The 24,849-nt window shown below is 47.0% G+C and overlaps 1 protein-coding gene across 1 annotated transcript in view; it reads left to right on the top strand.

Annotated features, from left to right (window-relative positions):
* Positions 1-12,184: 12,184 nt before the first annotated feature.
* Positions 12,185-24,849, top strand: part of tmtops2a (teleost multiple tissue opsin 2a) — a 57,712-nt gene continuing 45,047 nt past the window's right edge. The window contains exon 1 of the mRNA XM_056588375.1: positions 12,185-12,992. Within this exon, the coding sequence (XP_056444350.1) occupies positions 12,641-12,992 (352 nt within the window). The 5' untranslated portion in view covers positions 12,185-12,640. The remainder of the gene's footprint in view (positions 12,993-24,849) is intronic.

Genomic DNA, 24,849 nt, shown 5'->3' with positions numbered 1-24,849 from the left:
GATCGATCTCTTGGAGAGTGGGGAGCTCCTCTTCCCACTCGGACCACTTAGTCTCGAGTGACTCCGGGAGGGGGTCGTCCCACCCCCTCTTTTCGGTCCACAACTCCCTTACGAGCACCTTGGCGCGGGTTGTGTATGGATTGATATATCCCAGGGGGTCGTACTGTCTGGCTAGTGTCCGGTAGATCGCTCGCATTGTGACGTATTTGCGGGGCTCTATCTTCTTATACCGGTAGCACAGTCTGTGCGTTTTGAAACTCCAGAGGAGGCCCAGCGTCATTTCATGCGCGTCGTCACTCGACTGAGTGACCCAGGTTTCGCTGCTGTCTGACTTTGCCTCGGCTGGGAGGTCCCTCAAGACCTCAGGTTCATTGCTTGCCCACTGGCGGACGTCGAAGCCAGCAGTAGCCAGGTGGGAACGCAGGTCGCGAACCAAGCGACGTGCCTCCTCCGGCGTCTCAGTGCTGTGGAGGCAGTTATCCACATAGAAACTGTGCAGGAATACATCAGCTACCCCCTCGGGTACGGTTCCTTCCATCACATGGGCCTGCATGGCGTAGGTTGCGCAGCACGGGCTGCAGGTGGTGCCAAACGGGAGTACCTCCCACTGGTAGGTAGAGGGGGGGTCGCTGGGGTTCTCACGCCACACAAATCTCATAAGGGGCTTGTCCTCGTCCAACAGCAGGACCTGGTGGAACATGCAGCGTATATCTCCGCTGATTGCAGTCTGCTGCCGGCGAAAGCGCACCATGACTCCGAGTAAGGAGGGGGTCAGAGTCGGGCCTGGGAGAAGGTGCTTGTTCAGGTTCTGCTCGCGGACTTGGAAGCTGCAGTTGAATACGACCCGATTCTTTCCATTGTGCTTCACATTATGGTGTGGGAGGTACCATGACTCTGCGCTAGCTTCCTCCTCCGCGGGTTCCAATTTCCGGACAAGCCCTGACTCGACTAGCTTTGTCATCTCTTCAGCGTAAGCAGCTGCAGTCTCCGGATCCCTACCCAGTCTCTTCTCCGTGCTTCGCAGGCAGGGCATGGCTACTTCACGTGACACGCGGAAGGTTGGCATAGGTTCCTTTCGCAGTAGTGTCAATGACAGAAGGGATAAACCAGAGACCAGGGAGACCACCCAGGACCCATCCGCTGAGACAGGAAGGGTCGCACCTACTACGTAGGCCCAGTGCGTGGTTACAACTCCCGGGTGCTACTCAAGATGGTGCCGGTCGTCCTCCTGCTTGGATTAGGGGGGCTAGCATTGGTGGGTGTTCGTGATATCTGGCCGGTGATAGTGCACTCTGGTTGGCGAGAGAGAGCTAGCTTAGCGAGTTCTAGGTTCTGTGTGGCCGCCCGTTGTAGTGCCTCTGCGGTAACCTGGGCTTGACGCTCCCGACGCTCTTTGTCACCACGGGCTTCTTGTTGCAGGTGCTCTTCTCTGGCGAGAGCGTCCTGGCGCTGGTTCTCTTCTCTGGCGAGAGCGTCCTGGCGCTGGTGCTCCTCTCTGGCGAGAAGCGTCCTGGCGCTGGTGCTCCTCTCTGGCGAGAGCGTCCTGGCGCTGGTGCTCCTGGCTATCAACCAACTGCTGGATTAGCCTCTCGGAGAGTGCACTCCCAACGCTCGATCGTTCTGAGTAGCCGCTACGCTGACTACCTGTCCGGCTGCCGTGGACGCTGCCCCGCCGGCTACGGGATAGACGAGACCTCTGGTCACGGGGCCTGCCTTGGAGAGGGGGGTCGATGAAGAACTCACCCGGTTGGAAGGCCTGGGGGTCGGTCCTGTTCAGTGGGACCTCCGACTCGCCTTGGCTGTAGGTTTCTGATAGCGGCGGCTTGGCTGCTATCAAGCGCGGGCTCACTACTTTCACTGTCTCTTCTGAGGCTTTTAGTAGCGGGGAAGGGGGGTGTAAACTAGGTCGCGTGACCAACTCTGACTCTGGCGTGGCAGTAGCGCCCTCTACTGCCTGGGGTTGGTTGTCATCCACACTAGTGGGGCTATCAAGCTCTGGCGTGCCCAGGTGATAGTCATGTAGTTTTGCGGGTGGCCTGCGTTCTCTAACAGAACGTTGTGTAAGTGATTCTAGGGAGGGGGTAGGGGCAGGGCCTACATCTAGGGTGGGGCTTACGTCGTCTCCCTCACTCTTTTGAGACATTATGCCTGATTACATACAACTTTCCGGTTCGAAGGACCATTAAATGTACTGAAGGAAGTACCGGAGCCTATAAAGGACTGTATAATTTCCAAAGGGATGTAATCTGACTCATGTAATCTATAACCAAATAATATCTAAACCTGTGTACATATTTAGCTAAGAGTGAGAGGAGACCAAAGCTACGTTTAACAATTTAATACAGACAATAAACTACCCTAGATATACACATTAAACACATTGACATATAAACACTTCAATACACACTCACACTCTACCTCCCCAATGCTGTACCCTCCCTTTAACCCAATCACACAGCACACACACACACGCAGACAGTCCGACCTGAGGTCCCTCGGTGGGCCTAACGAATGTCCTCGTGCTCTTAGTGCGGCGCCGCTGGGTCGTTGGTGCACTTGGAGTGGGGGAGGGGAGAGGGGTGAGTTGAAACTGCCGGATACAAAGGGGGGCGTTGGAGAGGGGGGACACCTCCCTTGTAGTTGGGGTGAAGATCGGCGGTGCTGCCTGGTAGGGGGCTTGAACCCGCCTCACGAACCTCGTCTGGATCGAGGGAGACCAGCCTCTTCCTGGGTCCCTCTGGCGACTAGGCTGCGAGCACGTGCTCCTGGATAGCCTAGCTCTTCGCTTAGCTCTCCGCTAGCTCTTCTCCACGAGAAACGCTAGCGGGCGAACGGACGGCAAACGCATCTCTGTCTGCCGATACACCGTGCTGCCGACAGCACGAAACACCACGAATACTCTAATTCGCTATATTTTGGCTTTACGTCCACACCGTGCGGTTTCCAACTGCTGGTTACAATACAACGAACCCTTCCCTCGTGGCCGCCTACGCGAGACTGATAATTGACTGCGCGAGTGACCGTATCACCCGTGGACTAAATCACTCCGCGCAGATAGGTCTCATTACGAACAATACACAACATGCCCGAACTGACATAATAAAAGGGCAAACAAAGAAATGAGTAATACAATACCCCATTAACATAAAATCAATTAGTACACAACAGATAAAATGCACATTTAATCCCAGCAAGTATGAACTATAATTGCCCTTATATGCAATTAAAGGGACGACAATATTAACATATGCAAACCTTCAGAACACTGAGGAAGATGGTGAAGGTTTGGGTGTCTGCCTGCGGTTGGACGGGTAGTTCTTCTCAGGGAGGCCTCACTGGTGCTTGGAATTTCAGTGCTAGTTGAATACGCTGGGCCTTCGCTTGGCTGAGATGTAGCAACAGCACGAGTTTGGTTTGGTGAGAGGGTGCTGATGACAGGCCGCGCTGGTAGGTGGTTTCTTGGGACAGCCATGGGTTCAGAGGTCACTACAGCCCAGTCGCTATCAAACGATGACTCATCTGCTGAGATGGATCCCATCTGTTCAGGGGGTTCACTGGGGGGACAATTAGCAGCACAATCCACTTTGCCTTTTATGAGAGAACGATGAACATGCTTTAACTGCTGGGGGTTATGCACCGGAGCCACAGTATACACAGACCCTCCCATGCCAGGGGCCTTCAGTACTTTATACACTGTTGAGCTCCAGATGTCTTGAATTTTGTGACGGCCCCTTACACTGGTGTCTTTGAGGAAGACCAGCTGACCTTCTTGCAGTGGGACATCACGAACATGCCTTTCATAGTGTTCCTTCCGCCGGGCAGCTGCAGCTTCCAGATGCCTGGTTGTACTCTCAAAAGCATGTCGCAGCCGTGTCTGGTGTTCCACGATTCAATCATGGGGGTGGCCAGGTACAGGTTCAGGTACTCTGTCCAACAGAAAATCAACAGGTAATTGTGGGTCTTGGCCAAACATCAGGAAAAACGGAGACTCACCAGGCGACTGATGTGCTGTTGTATTGTATGCAAAGGTCACTTGGGGCAGGTAGCTGGACCAGTCTCTTTTTGGTGATGGGCAGAGTGCGGAGACGGTTGTGTAAGGTGCGGTTGAACCTCTCACATCGACCATTTCCAGCTGGATGGTAGGGTGTGGTGCGGCTCTACTCAATGCCGTACATCTGGCAGAGCTGCTGGATGAGGTTGCTTTCAAAGTTCCTGCCCTGGTCAGAGTGGAGGCGACCAGGCACACCGAACCTGCAGAACCACTCATTAACCAATACTCTGGCCACTGTGGATGCTCGCTGGTCATGGGTTGGGATGGCTCGTGTATACTTCGAAAAGACATCGGTCATGACCAGGATGTTCTCTGCCCCATTCTTCGAAGGCTCCAGGATGGTGAAATCGATGGCCAGGATCTGGTTTGGACGTGAAGCAAGCAAGTGACCCATATAAGCACAGGCAGTAGGTTGAGTGTGTTTGGATACCTGGCAGCGTTCACATTCCCGACACCATTGCTTGATGTCGTGGTGCATCCCCGGCCAATGGCACCGCTCGGTCCAGCTCTGTTATTCGCTCAACACCTTGGTGCCCATGTTCATTGTGCAACTGCTGAAGTACCTGTGTCTTGAGCGATGTAGGGAGTACTAACTGGAGCACTTCATCTCCTCTAGGGATGGTGACACGGCGATAGAGCACCCCTCCTTGCTCCACCAGCCGGTCCCACTGTTTGATCAGCACCAGGACTTCTTTGGAAGTCGTTCGCTCAGCTGCATCCGGGGCCCTCTTTCTGGTCCAAAACGTCGGGAACTCTCGGATTACTGGATCAGCTTCCTGTAAGCCATGCAAGTCAGGGGGGGGGAGTAGCAAGGGAAAGCTGAAACAGAAGCCTGGGTCACTCGATTCTCCACAACAACCTGTTGTAGCAATTCCGGGACTGATGTGCCTGAAGCTACATACTCCGATGCTTGAATGCTTGGTGGATGTTGCCTGGAAAGTGCATCTGCATTCTTGTTGCTTTTACCGGGCCTGTATTTGATGGAAAAGTCAAAGGAAGCCAACTGTGCAGCCCAACGGTGCTCGGTAGCACCCAGCTTGGCTGTGGACAGGTGGCTGAGGGGATTATTGTCTGTATACACCACACACTTCTGTCCCAATAGATAGTCCCGGAATTTTTCAGTCATAGCCCATTCAAGGGCGAGAAATTCCAATTTCATGGAGCTGTAGTTTGTCATGTTGCGTTCTGTTGGCTTAAGACCACGGCTTGCGTAGGCAATAGGTCTGACCTTTCCCTGCTGTTCTTGGGACAGTACAGCACCCAGTCCGTTGTAGCTGGCATCAACCTCCAAGATGAAGGGTGATGAAAAGTTAGCATAGGCCAGGACTGGAGTTGACACCAACCTTTTCTTCAGCCGCTCGAAGCTCTGCTCACACTCCTCTGTCCATGCAGCATGAAGGCTTCCACCTAATGGTTTCCGGGCTTTGGTGCCAGTGAGTTGAGCTACCAGGCGATGTAAAGGGGCTGCCAGCTTTGCAAACTCCTCCACAAAACGTCTGTAGTAGCTGGCAAATCCTAGAAAAGAGCGCAGCTCTGACACATGGTTAGGTCTTGGCCACCCTGCAACAGCCTCGATTTTGCCAGGATCAGTGGCTACACCTTCTCTAGAAATGATGTGACCTAGGTAGTTCACCTCTCGTCTGAAGGAGAACTTCTCCAACTTGGCTTTCCGTCCTTCTTGCTGTAGGCGACCCAACACGGCATCCATGCGTTGAATATGTTCTGTCACAGTGGCAGAAAAAACAACATCATCCAAATACAACAATAATGACTGACCATGTTGGTCCCCAAAGATCCTCTCCATCAATCTTTGGAAAGTGCTTGGGGCGTTGCACAAACCAAAAGGCATCCGGTTCCACTCGAACAACCCAAAAGGGGTACAGAATGCCGTCTTTGCCTTGTCCCTCTCTGTGACAGGTACTTGATGGTACCCAGCAGCCAGGTCCAATGTGGAGAACCATTGGGCCCCTGATAATGCATCAAGGGATTCTTCAATACGGGGCAAGGGGAACGCATCCTTGCGAGTCTTGCCGTTCAAAAGCCGGTAGTCCACACACAACCGAAGGCTGCCGTCTTTCTTTTTCACCAGCACAATGGGAGAGGCAAAGGGGCTGCTACTTTCTCTGATGACCTGTGCATCCAGAAGTTGGCGAATGTGGGCTTTTGCCGACTCATACTCTGAAGGTGGGATACGCCGATATCGCTGGCACGTCATCTAGTAGTGGAATATCGTGAGAAATTAGGTTAGTACAACCTAAATCTCCCTCATAGGCTGAAAATATACCACTGTATTTCTGCAGTAGCAGCCTAACTTGACACTGCTCGTCCTGAGTGAGTGCTGTTAAATCAACTGCAGCGACCCCCTCCTCCACAAGGTTATCAGGTGAGTTGGCAAAGTGAGCTTCACTAACAGTACCTAGAATGGTATTGGGTTATAGTACAAGACACTGGGTCCCCACATTGACAATGGGAATATATACAGTACCTTTAACCATGTGAACCAGGGCAGGAGAAGCTAATAGCCCTGCAGGCAAGCCACTGCTGCTGGGCTCAAACAAAATCTGATCGGCCAAATGTTAGGGACCTGTGGCTGCCACCATTTTCATAGTACCCCCTGGGACTCTGCAAACCCTTCCCCTTTTTACCTCTACACAACCTGAACGTTCAGGAGGGGCTTTCGTTTGGACCCAATGACACTGCTGAAGAGCCTGCTGAATGGGTGTGGGGGCCTGTAACACAGAAGGCAAGTCAAAGAGGGCAGGCCCATGTTGCACAAACAACTCCCCGTAACATTCTTTGATGATGTTCATTCCCAGTACACCAGGGACTAAGGCTACACTATGTAGAGTGTTTCTGACAACCAACACCCCCCGTCTTTTAACAGTTTTTCCACAAAGCTCTACGTCTAATTCTAGATAACCCACATATGGAATTGCTAACCCATTTGCAGCACTTAATCTGAGCCAATTACAAGACTGAAGTTTTTCTAGGCCCCAGGGCTCAAAATGCTGCAAAAAGAAACTCTCGGTTATCGTAGACACCATTGATCCAGTGTCCACTAAGCAAGGAACCTGCACCCCTCCCATAAGTACAGCAATATTTGGACATGCAGAAACCAATCTTTCATGACTAGCAGCAACATTGGAGCCAGATGAGCCCCCACCTGAACTTTGAAAGTTTCCCTGATTTCTGGGGCGGGACATGGGTTGTGTGGCAGCAGGAGCTTGCTGGGGCTGTATAGCTGCATAATCCTCTCTACACTCCCTAGCAAAGTGACCTGGTTTTTGACATCTCATACAGATCACCGTTCTCTTACCATGCCCTGACTGAGTTTTAGGGCCTTCCTTAAGGGCTGTAAGGCCCTTCGTGAGGTGGATCAGTTGCTCTTGCTGGTTGCGGAGGATTTCCTTCAGTTCACTCAACTCAGAACTGAAGGATGAGTTACCTGCCCCCTGGTGCTTGGACTGATTACCTTGTACAGTTTGCTGGTAACCAATTGCACTGGGAACAGAATAGCTTCTGCCCCTTGCACCCCCAGGCATCCCTTCTTGTTCCCATCTGATAGCCTCAGTACGGACCTCTATCAAGGTGGCGGTAGGGTGGCCCCGGACAAACTGCTTTAGTTCTCTGCGAAGGGAACAATCAAACACATGTTCAACAAATTGATCTCTCAACAACACCTCCCTATTTAGTGAACCATGAGGGGATTTTTGTACCACCTTCTCCATCAAACACATTAATGCATGCGAGAACTCTTGTAACGTTTCAATATCTTGTTGCTTCTTGGAAAAGAAGTCTTCCTGCAGAGACGCATATGATTTTGTACACCCAAAGAGTTATTTTAATATAAGCAGAACCTTATCTGGATCTGCCCTTTCTTCTGGGGACCGATATTTAATTTCTTCTCTTGCTTCTCCCTCCAGGTGATCATAGATGAAGAGCGCTTGGTCCGCTGGAGACAGGTGACGAGCTCGTACGCAGGCGTGGACCTCTTCAATCCACTCCCCAATGATTAGTCCTGTCCTGCCCCGAAAGAATGGGCATTTCCGGTCTCTGGGGAAATGAATCAGTCTCTCAGTTACTGTAGGAGCTGAAGAGCGTCCAGGTTGGGCTAAGGCAGGTTAGCCTCTCGCTCTTGACGCATGTGTTGATTCTCCGCTTGCAGCTGAGTGACCAAGTCCCTTAATTGGGCGACCTCCTCCGCCATGAGGAAACTGTCCGTGCCAGGAACTGCCCGGCACCTGCTGCTGTTTTGTAGAAATAATAAACCCTAACAAACTACGTACAAATCAATTGGGTTGTGGAAAAAAAATGAAAACTACAAGTCTCTGCCTGAAATTAATCCTGCCGACAACGCCAAGATGTGGCGGAGCTCAGTGTAACAGTCAATATTAACGAGGGGAGGGGGAAATAACTAAAGAGGGTCCGACAACGCAACCTGGGGAATTACACCCCAGGAAATATAGAACAAAGAAAGTTAAACTACGATATTACAGAAATAATAAGGACACAGGTTCAAAAACTAAAGAGGCAGAGACAACTATATTAACCGTTTTTATTACAATAACTAAATAAAGAAAAAAGGAGCAAAAGCAAACCAAACCAAACAGCAAAACAGGGGTTATGTAACCCAGCAAATCAAAAGGTCAAACAATGAAACAGAAAAGGGAAAATAACACAAAAGCAAACTGAACCAAAGCAACCAAAACAAAACAGCACAGCTAACCAGAACAACTAAAACCATACAAAATAACACAGCTAACCAGAACTAAAACCATACAAAACAACACATCTAACTAGAACTAAAACCATACAAAACAGCACAGCAAACCAGAACTAAAACCATACAAAACAGCAGCAGGGGATCCTAAAAACAAGAGACACTGATTAATAAAAGTTCAAATGTGAACTCACAACTATTAGAAAGCGGGGACCCTACTCACCACCCTAGGAGGCAACCAACAGAGGCTGAGTTCAGCCATCTTGGCCCTTTTATCTGCACCTGGGTGCAGGGGGAGGAGCTTAGATGGGGTTGCATTCGCAACCCCTACTGAGGTTCACCACATATGTATGAAGAAAACGTGGGCAGGGGGGATAGAGTCGACAGCCGTTTACCTTAATATTGAAACGGCATGACAGGGAGGGGCCTATCTCCCGGTCCCTGGCTAAGCTTGGGCTTACAGGTATTAAGAAGTCTGCATTCTAAATTGAAGTACTGTATCACCCAGGCTGCTGGACCTAAATGACCCCCCCCCAAGACCCCCGCCCCGCACACAACCTGAGGGCTCTCAAAGGGGCCAAGTTAAGGGTGTGTTCCACTAAAATATTAAAATATTTCCCATAATATTTAAGCTTGTAGGATACACAGAGGATCACAGCCAAGGGCCATTCAGATGCATTTTGGGGAACGCGCACACACAAACACAACCTACAACCCCCCCACACACACACATTTAACTAACTTGAGATTCTAGATTAGCTGTCCTACTCTAAAAAGCTTGATAAATATATACTCAAAAACAGACCTTCTGTATCAGATTGCAATTAAAAGTGTCACACATGAGCCCATACAGCCCACTTACGCAGCTTGCCCACTGCATCCGTCCGTCAACGGACCACGGAAGGCGTGTCTGACGGATGGGGGAGAGGTATTTGCCGACGGAGACATGATCTGATTGGCTGACGGATCCGTCGCAGCCTGAAAAGTTAAGCCCCGTGCCCACTACCTCCGTCCGTTGCGTGATCCCCATTGACTTTAATGGGGATGGACGCGCAATGCATTGTGGATCCGTCCGATCCGTGGAGCCTTCGGCTCAGTCAAGAAGTTGAAAAATGTTCAACTTTTTCGGCAGCGACGGATCCGTCATCCAATCAGATCGCGTCTGCAAATTTAAGCACTGTGACGCGACTCGGGCTCTGACGATACTGGAAAGCGGGAAAGCGGGTCATCTTGCATCGCAACAAGCAGGAAGTAGCGGGAAGAACCCGGCGAAGCGAGTTGATTGGCTGACGGATGCCTCTGCAAAGACTACTCCCCCATCAGTCAGCAACGCCTTCCCACCTCCGTTGACTGAAGGAGGTAGTGGGCACGGGGCGTTAACATTTTCTCAACCTCTGAACGCAAGAGACGGAGCCGACGGACACACAATGCATTTCGGGATCGCCCAATGCAAAGTCAATGAGGTCCGTAAACGGACGGATGCAGTGGGCAAGGGGTGTTACATGCGCAAAAAATCGACACATTTCAAATTGATGACGACACACCCTATTCTAAATAAAACGCTCCCAACTCTTCTGAAGACACCGCTCGTCTGTAGGCCTGATCAAAAAGTTGTTAATTTTTCATTGTTGGGTTTAATTCAAGGGCGTAGGCCTACGTTTGGTCTCAGCTTTGGTCGGGACACTACACAGACCTAACCCAAAATCACTACGTAGACTGCATCATGCTGAACAATAAATACTTTATTCAAAAAAAAATCTAGATTTACATGTGCACATATTCACATTTAAATTAGGCTACTGCAAAAAAGGTCCGGTGAGTAGAAGTTAGCCATGAAGCGAATAACGCGGAGGCAGGTCAGAAGTTCAGACGGGTCCTACGGTCTCCACTGGCACGTTGCGCAACTCTCTCCAGGTGCCAGACAACTTCCCTGCCGGTGCTCCGGGCTTTCCCACCACGCGGCGGTTCCAAGCGGCGATGAGCGGTCGGCTCCCGTGCGCGCGTGCTCTAGCGGTTCATGCGACCGCAGTGAATATTTATTCGGTGCTCGTGCCCATCGCGCGAGGTATACGAACCGAGGGACTTCTCGCCGCTTCTCGTTCAGCACTCCGGCTCCACGCCCCTGCTTTCTTTACATTTGGGGATTATTATTCATTACATGTCTGCGTTTCGGGTCTCTTCCGTAATTTAGAGTCATTGTGATCAGGGGCGTTTCTAGGTTTTTGAAATATCCGGGGCTTATGGTGCGTTCCAGAGCCCATCCAAACCAGTGGGATTTGGGACTTATCCTTCCTGAACTGTACTAGCTCCTACTTGTTGAAGTGGGGGTAGGTCGATCAACTCCCAGTTCGATAGTAGGAGGTTCCACTTCGACGGTGGGATGTTCCACTTCGACAGGCATTCCAGTGCACTTTTCTTAGTTGGAGGTAGGATAAGTCCCATGTCCCACTGTTTTGGATGGGCTCTGGAATGCACCATTAGCCCAGAGGGAAGGGGAATAAAGCATAATTTTTTTGTATGCTTTTTTGCTCATGCAGTTTTCATTGTGCTTTACCTAAATACACAAAATACACAGTTTATTATGGCTTTAAATAGCTACCTGACTGCTGTGCTGCTTATCCCCAGACATCTAATGTTCTATTGAAGTTATTTCAGAGTTAAATTAATACAAGTGAGACAGACCATATCTGACTGTGGATAGGATAGGTTAATTCACTTGAGGTGGTAAACAGTCTGGTTATGTTTTTAAACCATTTATTCTCTTGCCAGAAGGACTATCTAGAAGTACTAAGCTACTTTATTTTGAGATGCATCTGGAATCCCCATGTTTGTTTCTAGTGTAAAGCAAGCTAATAAATAAATAAATAACTAAGATTCGGGGCTAATTAAATAATATCCGGGACTTTAGCATCGAATGAAACAGCCTAGTGACGTCTTCATCACAATTTAAGAGCTTTGTCAATACGACTCGACGTGTCGTTGGCCATGCATCCACAATCAATCGGACCTCATTATTTCACGTCCGAATACAAGCAGTCTGACAGGCAGCCGCACGAGAGAGAGAGAGAGAGAGAGAGAGAGAGAGAGAGAGAGAGAGAGAGAGAGAGAGAGAGAGAGAGAGAGAGAGAGAGAGAGAGAGAGAGAGAGAGAGAGAGAGAGAGAGAGAGAGAGAGAGAGAGAGAGAGAGAGAGAGAGAGAGAGAGAGAGAGAGAGAGAGAGAGAGAGAGAGAGAGAGAGAGAGAGAGAGAGAGAGAGAGAGAGAGAGAGAGAGAGAGAGAGAGAGAGATGCAATGCTGGTGGATGCACGCCCGCAGTCCTCGGGGGTAAAAAAAAGAAAATCCTGACATGCACATGCGTCATATAGGCCTACGCACGCCTCTGGAGAGGCTGCATATAAACCGTTAGCCGGAGACGCCTCGTCCGTTCAGGTAGTCCGTCTGAACGTGGTAATGGCGAACGAACTGTTCCTCGGCACGACTCTCTCCTCTGGACAGAAGCGAGACACTTTGGACCTTTACACTTAACACTTGATTGAGTCATTAGTCACTCTGTGCTATTTCAATGTGTTTTAAGTCACGGAGTGAAATCATATATTGTGCTGCTACCAACAACGCCTGTAATCGACCAGGTAGTACCGCTTTTAAACCAAAGAGGTTTTTTTTGCTCCAAAACACAAAAAGTGACATAAGGACTTCACGGGGATCCGAAACAATGGGATCAGCAACACCCCGCGCGCCATGTCGAGACGGCTCGCGCGCCCCATCCGTAATGACACGGAACAGCCAACGATGCAGCTGATGACGCCGAGATGAAGCGCGCGGCTCTCTGACATAAGGAACAACAAACAAAAACAAAAGATAACAACCAGAATGTTCTCCGACGTGGGGAACGCGAGCGACGAGGACCTGCTGAGGTCGCTCGAGCAGGAGTGGAGCGACCGGCCGCAGGAGCTGCTGACGCGCACCGGGCACACGGTTGTCTCCGTGTTCCTGGGCTCCATCATGGTGTTCGGCTTCCTCAACAATCTGGTGGTGCTCGTGCTGTTCTGCAAGTTCAAGACGCTGCGCACGCCCGTCAACATGCTGCTGCTTAACATCAGCGTGAGCGACATGCTCGTGTGCGTGTTCGGCACAACGCTCAGCTTTGCGTCCAGTCTGCACGCGCACTGGCTGTACGGGAGGCACGGGTGCATGTGGTACGGCTTCATCAACTCGTGTTTCGGTGAGTGGCTCCTGCAAGCGTTCAGTGGATGTTATATTTGCGGTGTTGGTGAGTTGAGTTGCCCTTTGTAAAGTCCCCAAGGACCATAACGGTCCCTAGTATTCCTAGTATTCCTCTCTCCCTGGAGCGCACCATCACTCTCGGGGGTGTTCAATGGACTATTAGGGCGCCGATGCTAATAACAAAGAACTGATAAAGTTATGTTTTTTTGTGGTTGTCAAAAAGATTGGTTAAAGTTGAAAAATAGTCAGTAGGTTTATTATTTGAAATATCTAAATGGCAGTTATAAGGGTCCATAAGTGGTGCATATGAATAAGGTTTATTTCTCCCATTTCCTTAAGTGTATGTGGAAATTGTCTTCTATACTCTATGGCAGCAAACATATTACATTTACATTTAGGGCATTTAGCAGACGCTTTTATCCAAAGCGACTTCCATCAGTTAATACACACATTGACACACCGACGGCAGAGTCAACCATGCAAGGCGACAGCCAGCTCGTCAGGAGCAGTTACCGTACGTCCACACCAGGAGCGGCTTTGGTCGCTCACAAAGTTTCGCTGCAAATATTTCTGTTCGCTTTGGTCGCTCAAGTCGCTCATGACGTACAATTCAATTATGCAGACGCATTTAAAGGAGCCGTAGGCTTTTAGTACAGACAGCCATATCAAAGAGTGAACTCCCATACACTTTGGCCATATTGCCGAGACGGTTTTGCTTGTTGGTTAAAGTGCTTCGACAACAAGTCGGACAGTCATTCCCCCCAATATAAAAAAACTCTAAATGCTAAAATGTAGGCTAATTACAACCGAGAACAAAAAACCCTGCGTGCTGTAGTAGGCTAGTTTAAATTTGTTTCACTGATCTGCATCTGCAAATCATGATCTTCACTCATTCGTCGCACTCAAAACAAATAAACATTGGCGCACATGTCTAATTTGCATACGTGCACAGGACTGGTTGGCTCCGCAAGGCAAATAATGGAACATATATATCTATCTAGGCCTATCTGTCTATCTTTCTATCAACGCGTGTCTAGTTTTAATGTGATGTATTGTGTGTATGTCCAGTCAGACTTGTTCTCTGTGGTCTTCTACTGTCCTGTGTGGGCCGAACCACCTAAATGGATTCCCGACGATTTTTGTCGTATGGTATTAATAAAGACTTGACTAGGCTATCTATCTATCTTAGATTATTCAATTAACAATTATTCACCTCAGGCTCCGTGAATAGTGGGGAATAGAGGGATAAAAGACAAAAGATACATCCCTTGTCATTTATCCCTTGTCTTGTCGATTAGTTACTTTAGACCCTCTCTAGTCTTAAGAGACAGCTTTTTGAAATCCTCTTGGAGGCTTCGAAAGAATAGTGAGTCAGAGTCCTCTGGAGGACTCTGACTCACTACTCGATTGCTAACAGCCTCTATAGCTGTGATGAGCCTCTCCGCATCAAGAGCATCACGAGTCTGGTCTCTGCCTCGTCCTGTCTTTCTCCTGCTCTTTCCTGCTGCCTGCTCCTCGGCCTGTGGTGCTAGCTGGTCAGCGGCCTGTGCTCTCCCTGGTGCCTCCTGGTCCTCAACCGGTGCTCTCCCTGGTGCTCCTGATTATCTACCGGTGCATCCTGGTCCTCGACCGTTGCTCTCCCTGGTGCTGCCTGGTCTGTGTCCTCCTCACTCTCACTCACTGGCCCTGCCATGTTGGTCTGGCTATGGCGGTCTTCCATGAATGGATCTATGAAGGCCATTATGCGGGCATACTTCCATGGCTTCCCTCCACCTGCCCCTGCACCACCACTCCTTTCCTTTTCCTTTTTCCTATTCTTCCTGTAGGTGTCCCTGAGACCCTTCCATTTCTTGATGCACTCATTAACTATTGAACACAAAACAGAAAACACAGCTGTCATTATCATTATATATGTCACTTACAGCAATATATTGTTTCACTTCTTATGTCAAATGACTTATTGTAAGTTGCTTTGGATAAAAGCTAAATGGTAATTTGTCAGCTGTCTATCCTCAATTAAACAGCATTGAAGTGACACGTTTGTTCCGTGCATTATTAATTTGCATTATTATGCGTGCATTATTCCTTTGCACAACGTATTATTCCTCCGTATTATTCCTCTTGCCCATAGAGAGTGGGAGGAGCTGGGGATTGAACTAGCAACCTTTCGGTTACAAGACAACTGCTCTACCTCCTGAGCTGCCGACCCAATTCCGGCATAGCTCAGCCGACCCAAACTCGGCTTAGCTCAAATTCGTTTTGGTTCGTAGAGACCACGGAGCTTGACGTGTTTACTTCGTGGACGGGGAACTGTCTGCATGTGCTTGGTAATCTGTGGTTCATTCACTCACACGGCCGCATACCACGACTCGCTTCAAATTAGTTGTTCACACTGTCTGCTTTAGCGTGACAGTGTATGGAAATATGTCAACATCTTTCTGACAAAACATTTAAAACAGGACAAAATGTGCCAAAACAAAAGTGTGCCAGTTGATGTTGCAGAACATTCATAAGTTACAGATCCAAGGCTTTTGAAGTCTGGTCCTCTCCTAGCTCTCAGTCTCACTGGTTTTATGATCCATGGCATAGTACCGGATTCAATGTTATCCATCTTGCTGGTCCCAGTGCTTAAGGACAAAGCTGGGAGAGTAAGTTGCATGCATAATTATAGGCCAATAGCGCTAGCAAGCATTCTATCAAAAGTTGTGGAAAGAATCCTACTTGATAGAATAACTGGGTATCTTTCTTCTTGTGACAATCAGTTTGGTTTTAAACCAAAGCATGGGACAGACATGTGTATATCTGCACTCAAGGAAATAGTGAACCTGTACAGGGCCAAAAATTAATCTGTCCTTATGTGCTTTATCGATGCCTCCAAAGCATTTGATAGAGTTAACCACAGGAAACTGTTCATGAAGCTAACACAAAGGGGCGTGCCTGGGTATATTGTAAGGCTTCTGATCTACTGGTATGCTCACCAGAAGATGCAGATTAAATGAGGAGGTAGTATATCAGCACCCTTTGGAGAAATTTTATTCAACTTGTATGTCAATGATTTGTCCATGCAATTGAGAGCCTGTAACACAGGGTGTATGACTGGTGAGATGTTGGTGAACCACCTTATGTATGCAGACGATCTGGTCATTATGAGCCCAAGTAGTGCTGGACTACAGCAACTCCTTAATATCTGCACTGAGTATGGATTAAAACATGACATTAAATATAATGCTAGCAAGAGTGCTGTTTTAATATGTAGAACCAAGCAGGATAAAAGGCTCAATTTCCCTGCGTTCCAACTGTCTGGCAATATTCTAGATGTGTCTAGAAGGATAAAATGCACGCAAGTTCAGCTTTTGTTCAACAGAGGTGAAGGTAGCCCTGCGCTCAATTATGGTCAAGCTACAAGAAATCTAGCATGCAGAGGCTGAGAGTTGCGTACAATGATAATATGCGCATCCTTTTAAAAAATACCCAGAGGGGGCAGTGCCAGCCAGATGTTTGTCACTGCAGGAGTGAGCACATTCCATGCACTTTTAAGAAATCTCATGTTTAAATTTATGAAACTGTAAATCCCACTCTGAGCTGTGCTCGTTATGCCTCCAGCCTGAGGGTGCACTGGCTGAAATGTTTGTATATTAACTGACTTTTTATATTTTTGTATTGTATTTGTATTGTACTTGTGCTATTCATGGACTTGAGTCTGAAATAAAGTTTTCATATCATAATCCATTCCAAACCTGCCTGGCAACAGATGATTGCACGTAGGGATGCAAACAATTAATCGATTATCGATTAATTGTCGATAAGAGATTACTCGATTAAAATAAATTACTTGCAATTAATCGCATTTTAACCCGTAATTCCCCAACCGTCCACGTGAGGGCGCACTTGACGCCAGACGTACTTGACGCACACGCGGGAACACAAGCGGGAACACAAGCAAAGCAGTGCCGTGTTCCAATACCCGTACTTCCATGAGTATACTTAAAGGAAGTATACTATCCGCACTGGCTGCTACGTTCATTTTTCAGATGCGAGTGCTGTTCCAAATCGAGTACTCCGTGGTGCACTAACCGGAAATTACGATCACGACTGCCGCCGTGGCTCCTCCCCCGCAATAAACATCCCGCTTTGAACGGTGAACTATTTACGCCTAGCAGCTATAAAAAGCTATAAAAACTACAAAATGACTATTAATGCAGGCTATGTGGAAAATGCGCCGACTTTGGCTCAGCCTGGCTCCACCTCTTCTGCTACGTAGCTAAGAAGGCTGCCGTTGAGTACGGGGAGTGTCCTTCGATCCACACTTCACGATTAGCCCGTTTTGAGTACGGCATCCGGGTCCTTGAAGTATACTTCTTTTCGCCGGATCTGAATTGGAGTACTGCGTACTCAAATTTTGGCTAGTAAGTACGGAGAGTACGGGTATTGGAACACGGCAGGACAAGACAAACGAAAAGCGGGACACTGACACGATGAAGAGGGCAAAACGGAGTGCAGTATGGAGCCACTTTAAGTTGGTTAATGACGACAAAGACGCCAAATGCACAATATGTGGAAGTATTTTAAAGTAACTTACCACCTAAATGTGTCACATTCAGAAGGAAATTCAGCTTCTCAGAAGAATTGCCGCTTATCAATTAATCGATCATCGATCGATAAGATGAAACAACTATCGATTAATGAATTACTCGATAATTTGCATCCCTTGCACGTCGAATGACGCGCAATCATCAATGACGCAAACTCGTTCATTGAGCGCGACAAGACAAATAACACTTATTTTACAAATTACATTTATTAGCATTCCTAACTTTATATTTGTATTGTATTGCATTGTATTTATCTATTTCCCTACACAGTAATAGCTACATTTTATGGGGATAACGTGAATAATAATAAAAAAAACATTTACCAGTTAGTAAATGTCTGCTCACCTATCTACCCATCTATCTATCTATTATCTATCTATCTATCTATTACCTATAATCTATTCTCTAAATTAAATTAAGGAAATTAAATTAACACAGGCTAGCTAGACTGATACACATTAAACACACTCAGTTTACTAGCTAAATTCGATTAAACAATTAAATGCAATACAAATATAAAGTAAAAACAAGTGTTATCTAGCGATCCGTTATCTGTATTTTATTATTTTGTCTTCGGCAACATGAGTGCGATTGAAACCTGCCCGCAACGGACAACCCTTACGTAATCAATTGTCCGTGGCCTGGCAACGGACAACTGATGACGTAGGCCGGAACAATTTTTGCCCCCCGGTACAATTTTAACGTGACAGCGGCAGACTTTATTATGGTCCATGCAGCGGACGCTTGGTGATGACGTGTTACGACGTGATGATGACGCATGTACAAGAGCCTTCCCTGGCCGGGACTCTCTAAATCGACGCCACTTCGCCCGGGGCGGGACTTTACGTCCTACGTCACTCGCTATGGGTGTGCATGTGTGCGCGTAGCCGTTTGTCTCAGGGATCTGTGCACTGCAGGATTACGAGCATCAGTGTCGTTCGTGATGGAGGGTGGGTGACATTCCTACAGTCTGTGATGATAGGCTATATTTCTACAAATTACTTACTATTACTAGCGAGGCAATTTCTATATCAGATATTGCGTCTAAGCAGATGAGATATTTAGATGCAAAAAGCACACAATACTGTTGACAATTAGTGGTTATATATATTTGTATTAAAAGTACGAACAAAGATACATCACAACATGCATCAAGAAACAACATAACAGGCATACATTACAATAATCTGAGGCCCCAGATGGGAGCTCCTCTTTGCGTGTTACTTCATTCTCTGAAGGTACGCTCAGACAAGTCCACTGAGTAGCTAAAGTCAGGAGCTTTTATACACTTAGATCGGATCCTTGAGGGCAGTTGGCATCTGGAGGGGGTGTCCCCCCCATAAAACCAAAAACCTTGGTTAACCAGATGTTAATCTATTGCTTGAAGTTTCTTCAGAGGGCAAAAGGTGGTTGAGGCTGTAAAACAGGCCCAAACCAAACTACAGACAACATGGAAACGGAATGAGAAACCAGATTACATCACATGAAACACTAAGAATTACATTTTAGAAGACCTTGCAGAATAGCAAGATTCCAAGAACGGGATGTGAAACCAGATTACATCACATGAAACACTAAGAATTACATTTTATAAGACCCTGAACATAACATGTAGATTTTCCATCACATTAACATGACGAAACAACACAAACTAAGTCTCTGAGCAACCCAGTAACTTAACCCCAGCAACTTTTCTTCATCATAAACTACAAGTTACGCAAAATGGCATACAAACATCCAGTCCAATATGAAAGAAAAAAGCTAGCTTCATTAAGGAATCAAACCCCTTATCCCCGCGTTAATGAGTTGTTCTCTAACCCATCAGGTCTTGGTACATGTGATTCAAGAGTTAACCACTTGACAATCTTTAAACTTCGGTTGCCTAGAAATTGTAAAGACAGTGATGTGTGTACATTAGTGGTGGATTTAATGATTTGTTTCCGTGACCCAGTTTGCGTGATTCAGTTCGCCACGAGGAGTCGTTCGCGAATCGTTCGTCAGTTTGTTCGTTCAGTCGAGTTTCCGGTGAATCGAATGGTGAACGAGGCGACCGAACAAACGAGAGAGACGAACCGGTTTGCTTCGTTCGTCCTAAAGACTTGTTAATTCGAACCGGTTCGCGAACGAATGAGCCAACACTAGTGTACATTGTGCGCGTATCCGTCACTCGCGATGTGTGTGCAGTCCAAAATGAAAGAAAAAACCTTGCATCACTAGGGAATCGAACCCCCAATTATCAGTCTTTAAACGTTTGTCGTTGGTAACTGTAAACAAAGAGATCGCATTTTGTTTAACTGCTAACTAACAAAGGGGTTTATGCGTTCACTGAACAAAGATTATGGAAAAAAAGACCACTTTTCCATTAGAAAAATCATCAGAACCGTTATTACCAACCCATAGACACTAAAAGCCAAAACCTTTCTCACATGCACACCCATCGCGATTGACGGCTACGCGCACACATGCACACCCATAGCGAGTGACGTAGGACGTAAAGTGCCGCCCCGGGCGAAGTGGCGTCGATTGAGAGAGTCCCTACCGTGGCCAGTAGGGATGAGTCGGTCGCGACCGATTCGTTCACAACGAACGAATCCCGAACATGAACGACAAGAACTGGTTCCCCAAAACAAGAAGAACTGGTTCTTTGATTCTTTTTTTTTAACATAAACCAAAAATATGGTCACGTAAATAAAATATACAAACGAACAGAGCTTCGTCTCCCCGCGACTTATATTGATTGAGTCTACAACGTTCTCAAAGATTCAGCCAATGAGAGGTAGCAATGGTGTTGCAATGGCACCTGGGTAAACAAATGACAAGGCGGTACCGTCGAATGTGACCTTTCTCGGTCTGACGTATCTTGGGTCATACCATGCGACGTGGGGCCACTCATATATCCCCCTAAATTTTTTCGAAAATAGACTTGACCTCCATCTGTTTATTGGATAAACACATTTCCCAATCCCAGGAGTCTTTGCTCCATTCTACGTCAATTTAAGAAATTAGAAATTAAACTGCAGTTCGTATTTTTTATTTATTAAATTATTATTAAATGTAAAGTAAAATAAAATTATAAATGCAAAACCATGAATGAAATATAGAGAGTAAGCAAGTGGTATAAATATTGGTGGGACGTTTGGTTATACTATATATTATATCTTCTTGAATTTCGCGGGGGTTAGAGCCTAGAAGTCGTTTAAATTATGCTCACGGCCGTCTCGCGGGGGGGGCAGACAGTCACCAAATGACGTAATCTGACGTAACGAACAAATCAAAACGAACAAATCAAACAAACGAATCGTTATAGTGAACTGAACTGAAAGAAACATTTTATAGTGAACTGAACTGAAAGAATCATTTTGCCCATCCCTAGTAGCCAGGCCACTGTTGCGACCATAGATATACTGTATATATATTAACTAGATACCTCGTCCGCGGTGCTGGCCAATGGAGTCGAACGTCACCACTGGCGGCCATCTTACCACAGTAAGCTGCTCACCAATAACATTGTGTTGGTAGTGATTCATGTACTTTTTAAATAACCATAACTTGCTCAATTTTCAACCGACATACATATGAATAATTGTTAGGTTCTAAGAAAAATAGAATAATGTTCTAAAATAGGTACAAGATTTGCCTTTACAAATATACGTCAAGAAAGGCTGCATGTTGAAATCCCCACCCTGTACAGAAATGTATTTATGTAATTATAACCATGTGTTCTCATATGAAATGAACATTAAACAGAACAGATAGGTGCAATAAATACACACATGGACAAGGTATTCATGTTATTTATGTTAAATCAATATATGGGCTACTAAAACTCAGCAATCTATTGTGTTGGTAACTTCACTCAAATCTATCTACAGTCAAGTATGCATTTAGGCAAATACAATAAAATATGAATATAATCAGAATCAGAATCAGAAAGGATTTAATTGCCAAGAAGGGTTTTACACCAACCAGGAATTTGGCTTGGTGAATAAGGTGCATACATTAAGACAATAACAATGAACAAACAGTGATATATATATAACACAATATAAAAAAGCAGGGACATAAGAGATCAATTAAAAATAGGATAAAATAAAATAAAATGGAATAAATTAAAAACTAAAGTAAAAGATACTTAAAAATGCATAAGAATATGTGCAACCTTTGCGGCTGTTCAAGACACACTGAAGGCATGATGCCACCATAGGTTTGCAGAGAACTATACACAATATGCACACTGAAGGCATGATGCTACCAATTTCCCACTTTATCCTCATCGCTCTGGCTATTGGAAAACTTAAAAAAGTGAGAAATGCACCCAGATATATTAATTATTGTCAACATTTTCAATCAGTATTTAAGATTAACCACACTAAAAACAATAAAGAGGTCTCTAAAATTCCATTCAGTGATTGTTAACAAACATATTCTAAAAAGCCTTGTGTCAACAACAATCTAGCAATACTATGTCATAATAGCCCCGCTGTTCCTGTGTAACAGGACCTGTATTGTATATACTTCCACTAAGTTACTAACGATTATCCTAAAAATAAAAGTCATAATATTGTAATATCCTACAGGTGAAAGGTGATCCCACGGGTTCTCGTTTCGAGAGTTCGCAGATTAACGCATCCGTAGTCTGCACAAAAGTCTGGCATCTTCACTTGTCAGCAATTTCCTGTAGAATCCATAATGTAAGACAAACAAACCCGATTGGAAATCATGTGCAACTTCAGTTTAATCATGTTCAACTTAAATTATATAGAAAATAGCAATTCTGCCTCCCCATCGATGTAAAATTACTGATTAGCTAGTAGCCTACCCCTGATACACAACTAAGCTGCACGATTAAGTCGTTTTTCGAAGAGAAAAGCTGCATTAGCGTTTGTGCAGATCACTGACTTACGTCCGCTTACGTCTGGTGGAATCCGCTAACAGATTCCACCAGAAAGCTTTACTGTGGTAAGATGGCGGCCTATGGTGACGTTCTAGACGCCGCCGTAGGGCATCTAGTAAATATCTATATCTATGGTTGCGACGGCCAAGTGTGAATGCAGGCCAGAGAACAATGGGGCCAGTTGAGCACGGTTAGGTGTGAAAACGGCCAACGGCCACGGCCAGATGGCCTAGTGTGAGTGCACCCAGAGAATAGCTAATGTCCACTACAGATGTCTTTCTTTGTTTGTTTTCTGTGTTTCTCTGGAGGGGTTCAAGAAAATGTCCCTTTAAAAACTGAAACTAAAAGTACAAATACTTCTAATACTAGTTGAACCTAAATCGTTTTCACCTCACAGAACATTTTCAGTTATAGGTGTAATTAGATCATATTAATGATGCTAGTTACGGTTATATCAAGGGCTTACATCATGAAGGGTTAAAAGCAAAAAATATATAATTGGCACATTTATCGCACATTTATTCACATCATTTATCATTGTCACTGGAGTTAGCATCCCTCTGGTGTCGCGTCTCGATTTCAGCCGGACGTTTGTCTGTCTACCTGCCAGAGTGACAAAAACCCACCGCAAGGCAAGGCAATGTTTTCAACACGTAACCCTAGATTTTCTTTCAATATTCGCTCGGTATCTCACTATGGGACACGCCCCTCGCGCTGTCCCCCAGAAGCAATTTTACACTACGCCAGTCGTGAATGGCCAACAGACATGACGTCTGCCTGCAGAGGGACTCCCTCCTACTACATAAGTCCCGTCGTCACGTCATCTCTTCAGTCTTTAACCTCTTCTCGCTCCTAGAAGCGAGCTATCCCCTCGGTCACCGAACGCTAGCCTACATCACTACATCTGACCTCTGTGAGGCTAAAAGCTAGACTGTCACCAAACAGTAGCTGCTAGTATCCAGACTAGCTGCTAGTACCCACACCAGCTGCAATCCTGTGTCCAAGCTGACCTGTCGCCAAACGGCTGGGCATAAGCGGAAAGCGGAGACCATGCAGTCAGAGGTTGAACCTACCCTAACCGAGGGCTCGGGGAAGCCTCCGACAAAGTAAAAAAAAAACAAGATGTTGGGAGCGGATAGCCAAACCGCCTGCATTTGCTGCCTTGGGCTGGAACATGCCAAGGCTGCCCTTGCATTCCCGGCCACCTAAGAGCATTGCGCGCGGTGCCCCACTGGGCACCAGCTGGGGATCGGAGGTGGACCTCACCGAAGCTTCCCAGCCGCTGAAGTTGACAGCCCGACGCTATCGAGGCTAGCCTGCTGGTAGGGCCTGACGAAGCCGAGGGCAGTTACTCTGAGTCGGGGGGGGGAATCTATTAGCCTCGGCTCTGACGAGGACGAGGATGATGATTCCTTTTCCCCCAGCACCGCGTCGCCTATGGTGGGAGGGTTCTCCCTGAACCCGGCCGTCAGCATGGACCTCCACGAGGCCTGCAAGAAGGTGGCTGCGAGGCTAAACATCGAGTGGCCTGAGCCCCCGGTGGGGGGGGGGGGGGGGGGGTGACGGAAAACATAAAAAATTACAAACATAAAAAAGGAACAGAATGTAATTAAACGGTGCCTGGTGGGCGTGAGCGCCGGTGCGCAGTCCACCATGGCCATTCTGGCGGGCTCAACAGTGGCGTGCATGTGGTGCGTCAGATTGGGTTATAAAAACTAACCGCCAGCTACAGCCTCCAATTTGCATCCACTCCTCCCCGTTTGAACAGGATACTGCAGTCGCAGGCCCGTGGAGAGAAAGCTCATGTTTTACAGGAAATATCTCAGGTTCGTCTTCCAGGGTGTAACGTATGAATATTTGGTTCTCCCGTTCGGCCTTTCGTTCAAGTCCACGGGTGTTTGTGAAATGCACTGAGGCTGCTATCCCGCCCCTCAGGTTGAAGGGAATGCTTTTAGCAACATACATAGACGACTGGCTTCTAGTCACACAGTCGCCCCAGGAGGCTCAGGCGCAAACCAGCGTGCTCATATCGCACCTAATATCCCTGGGTTTCACAATAAACGTAAAAAAATAGTGTTTTGGTCCCTACTCAAAGCATAACGTTCATAGGCTTGTGCCTCGATTCAGTGACGTTCAAAGCACGTCTATCCGTGGAGAGAGTGGAAGCCTTTCAGGCTTGTCTGGCACATTTTCGCAGGGGGACGATGTTGAAGTTCAGAATGTTCCTCAAACTATTGGGTCTGATGGCGTCGGCGCTGGTAGTAGTCCCACTTGGCCGCCTCCATGAGGCCGGTTCAGCGATGGGTTGCATCACTCAGACTGAACCCGACGTGCCGTGGCCATCGCCGGGTTTTGATCTCCATGGCGTG

The sequence above is a fragment of the Gadus chalcogrammus genome, chromosome 4 (assembly GCF_026213295.1).
Source record: "Gadus chalcogrammus isolate NIFS_2021 chromosome 4, NIFS_Gcha_1.0, whole genome shotgun sequence".
Taxonomy (NCBI): domain Eukaryota; kingdom Metazoa; phylum Chordata; class Actinopteri; order Gadiformes; family Gadidae; genus Gadus; species Gadus chalcogrammus.
This window is presented reverse-complemented; position numbering and strand designations above follow the sequence as displayed.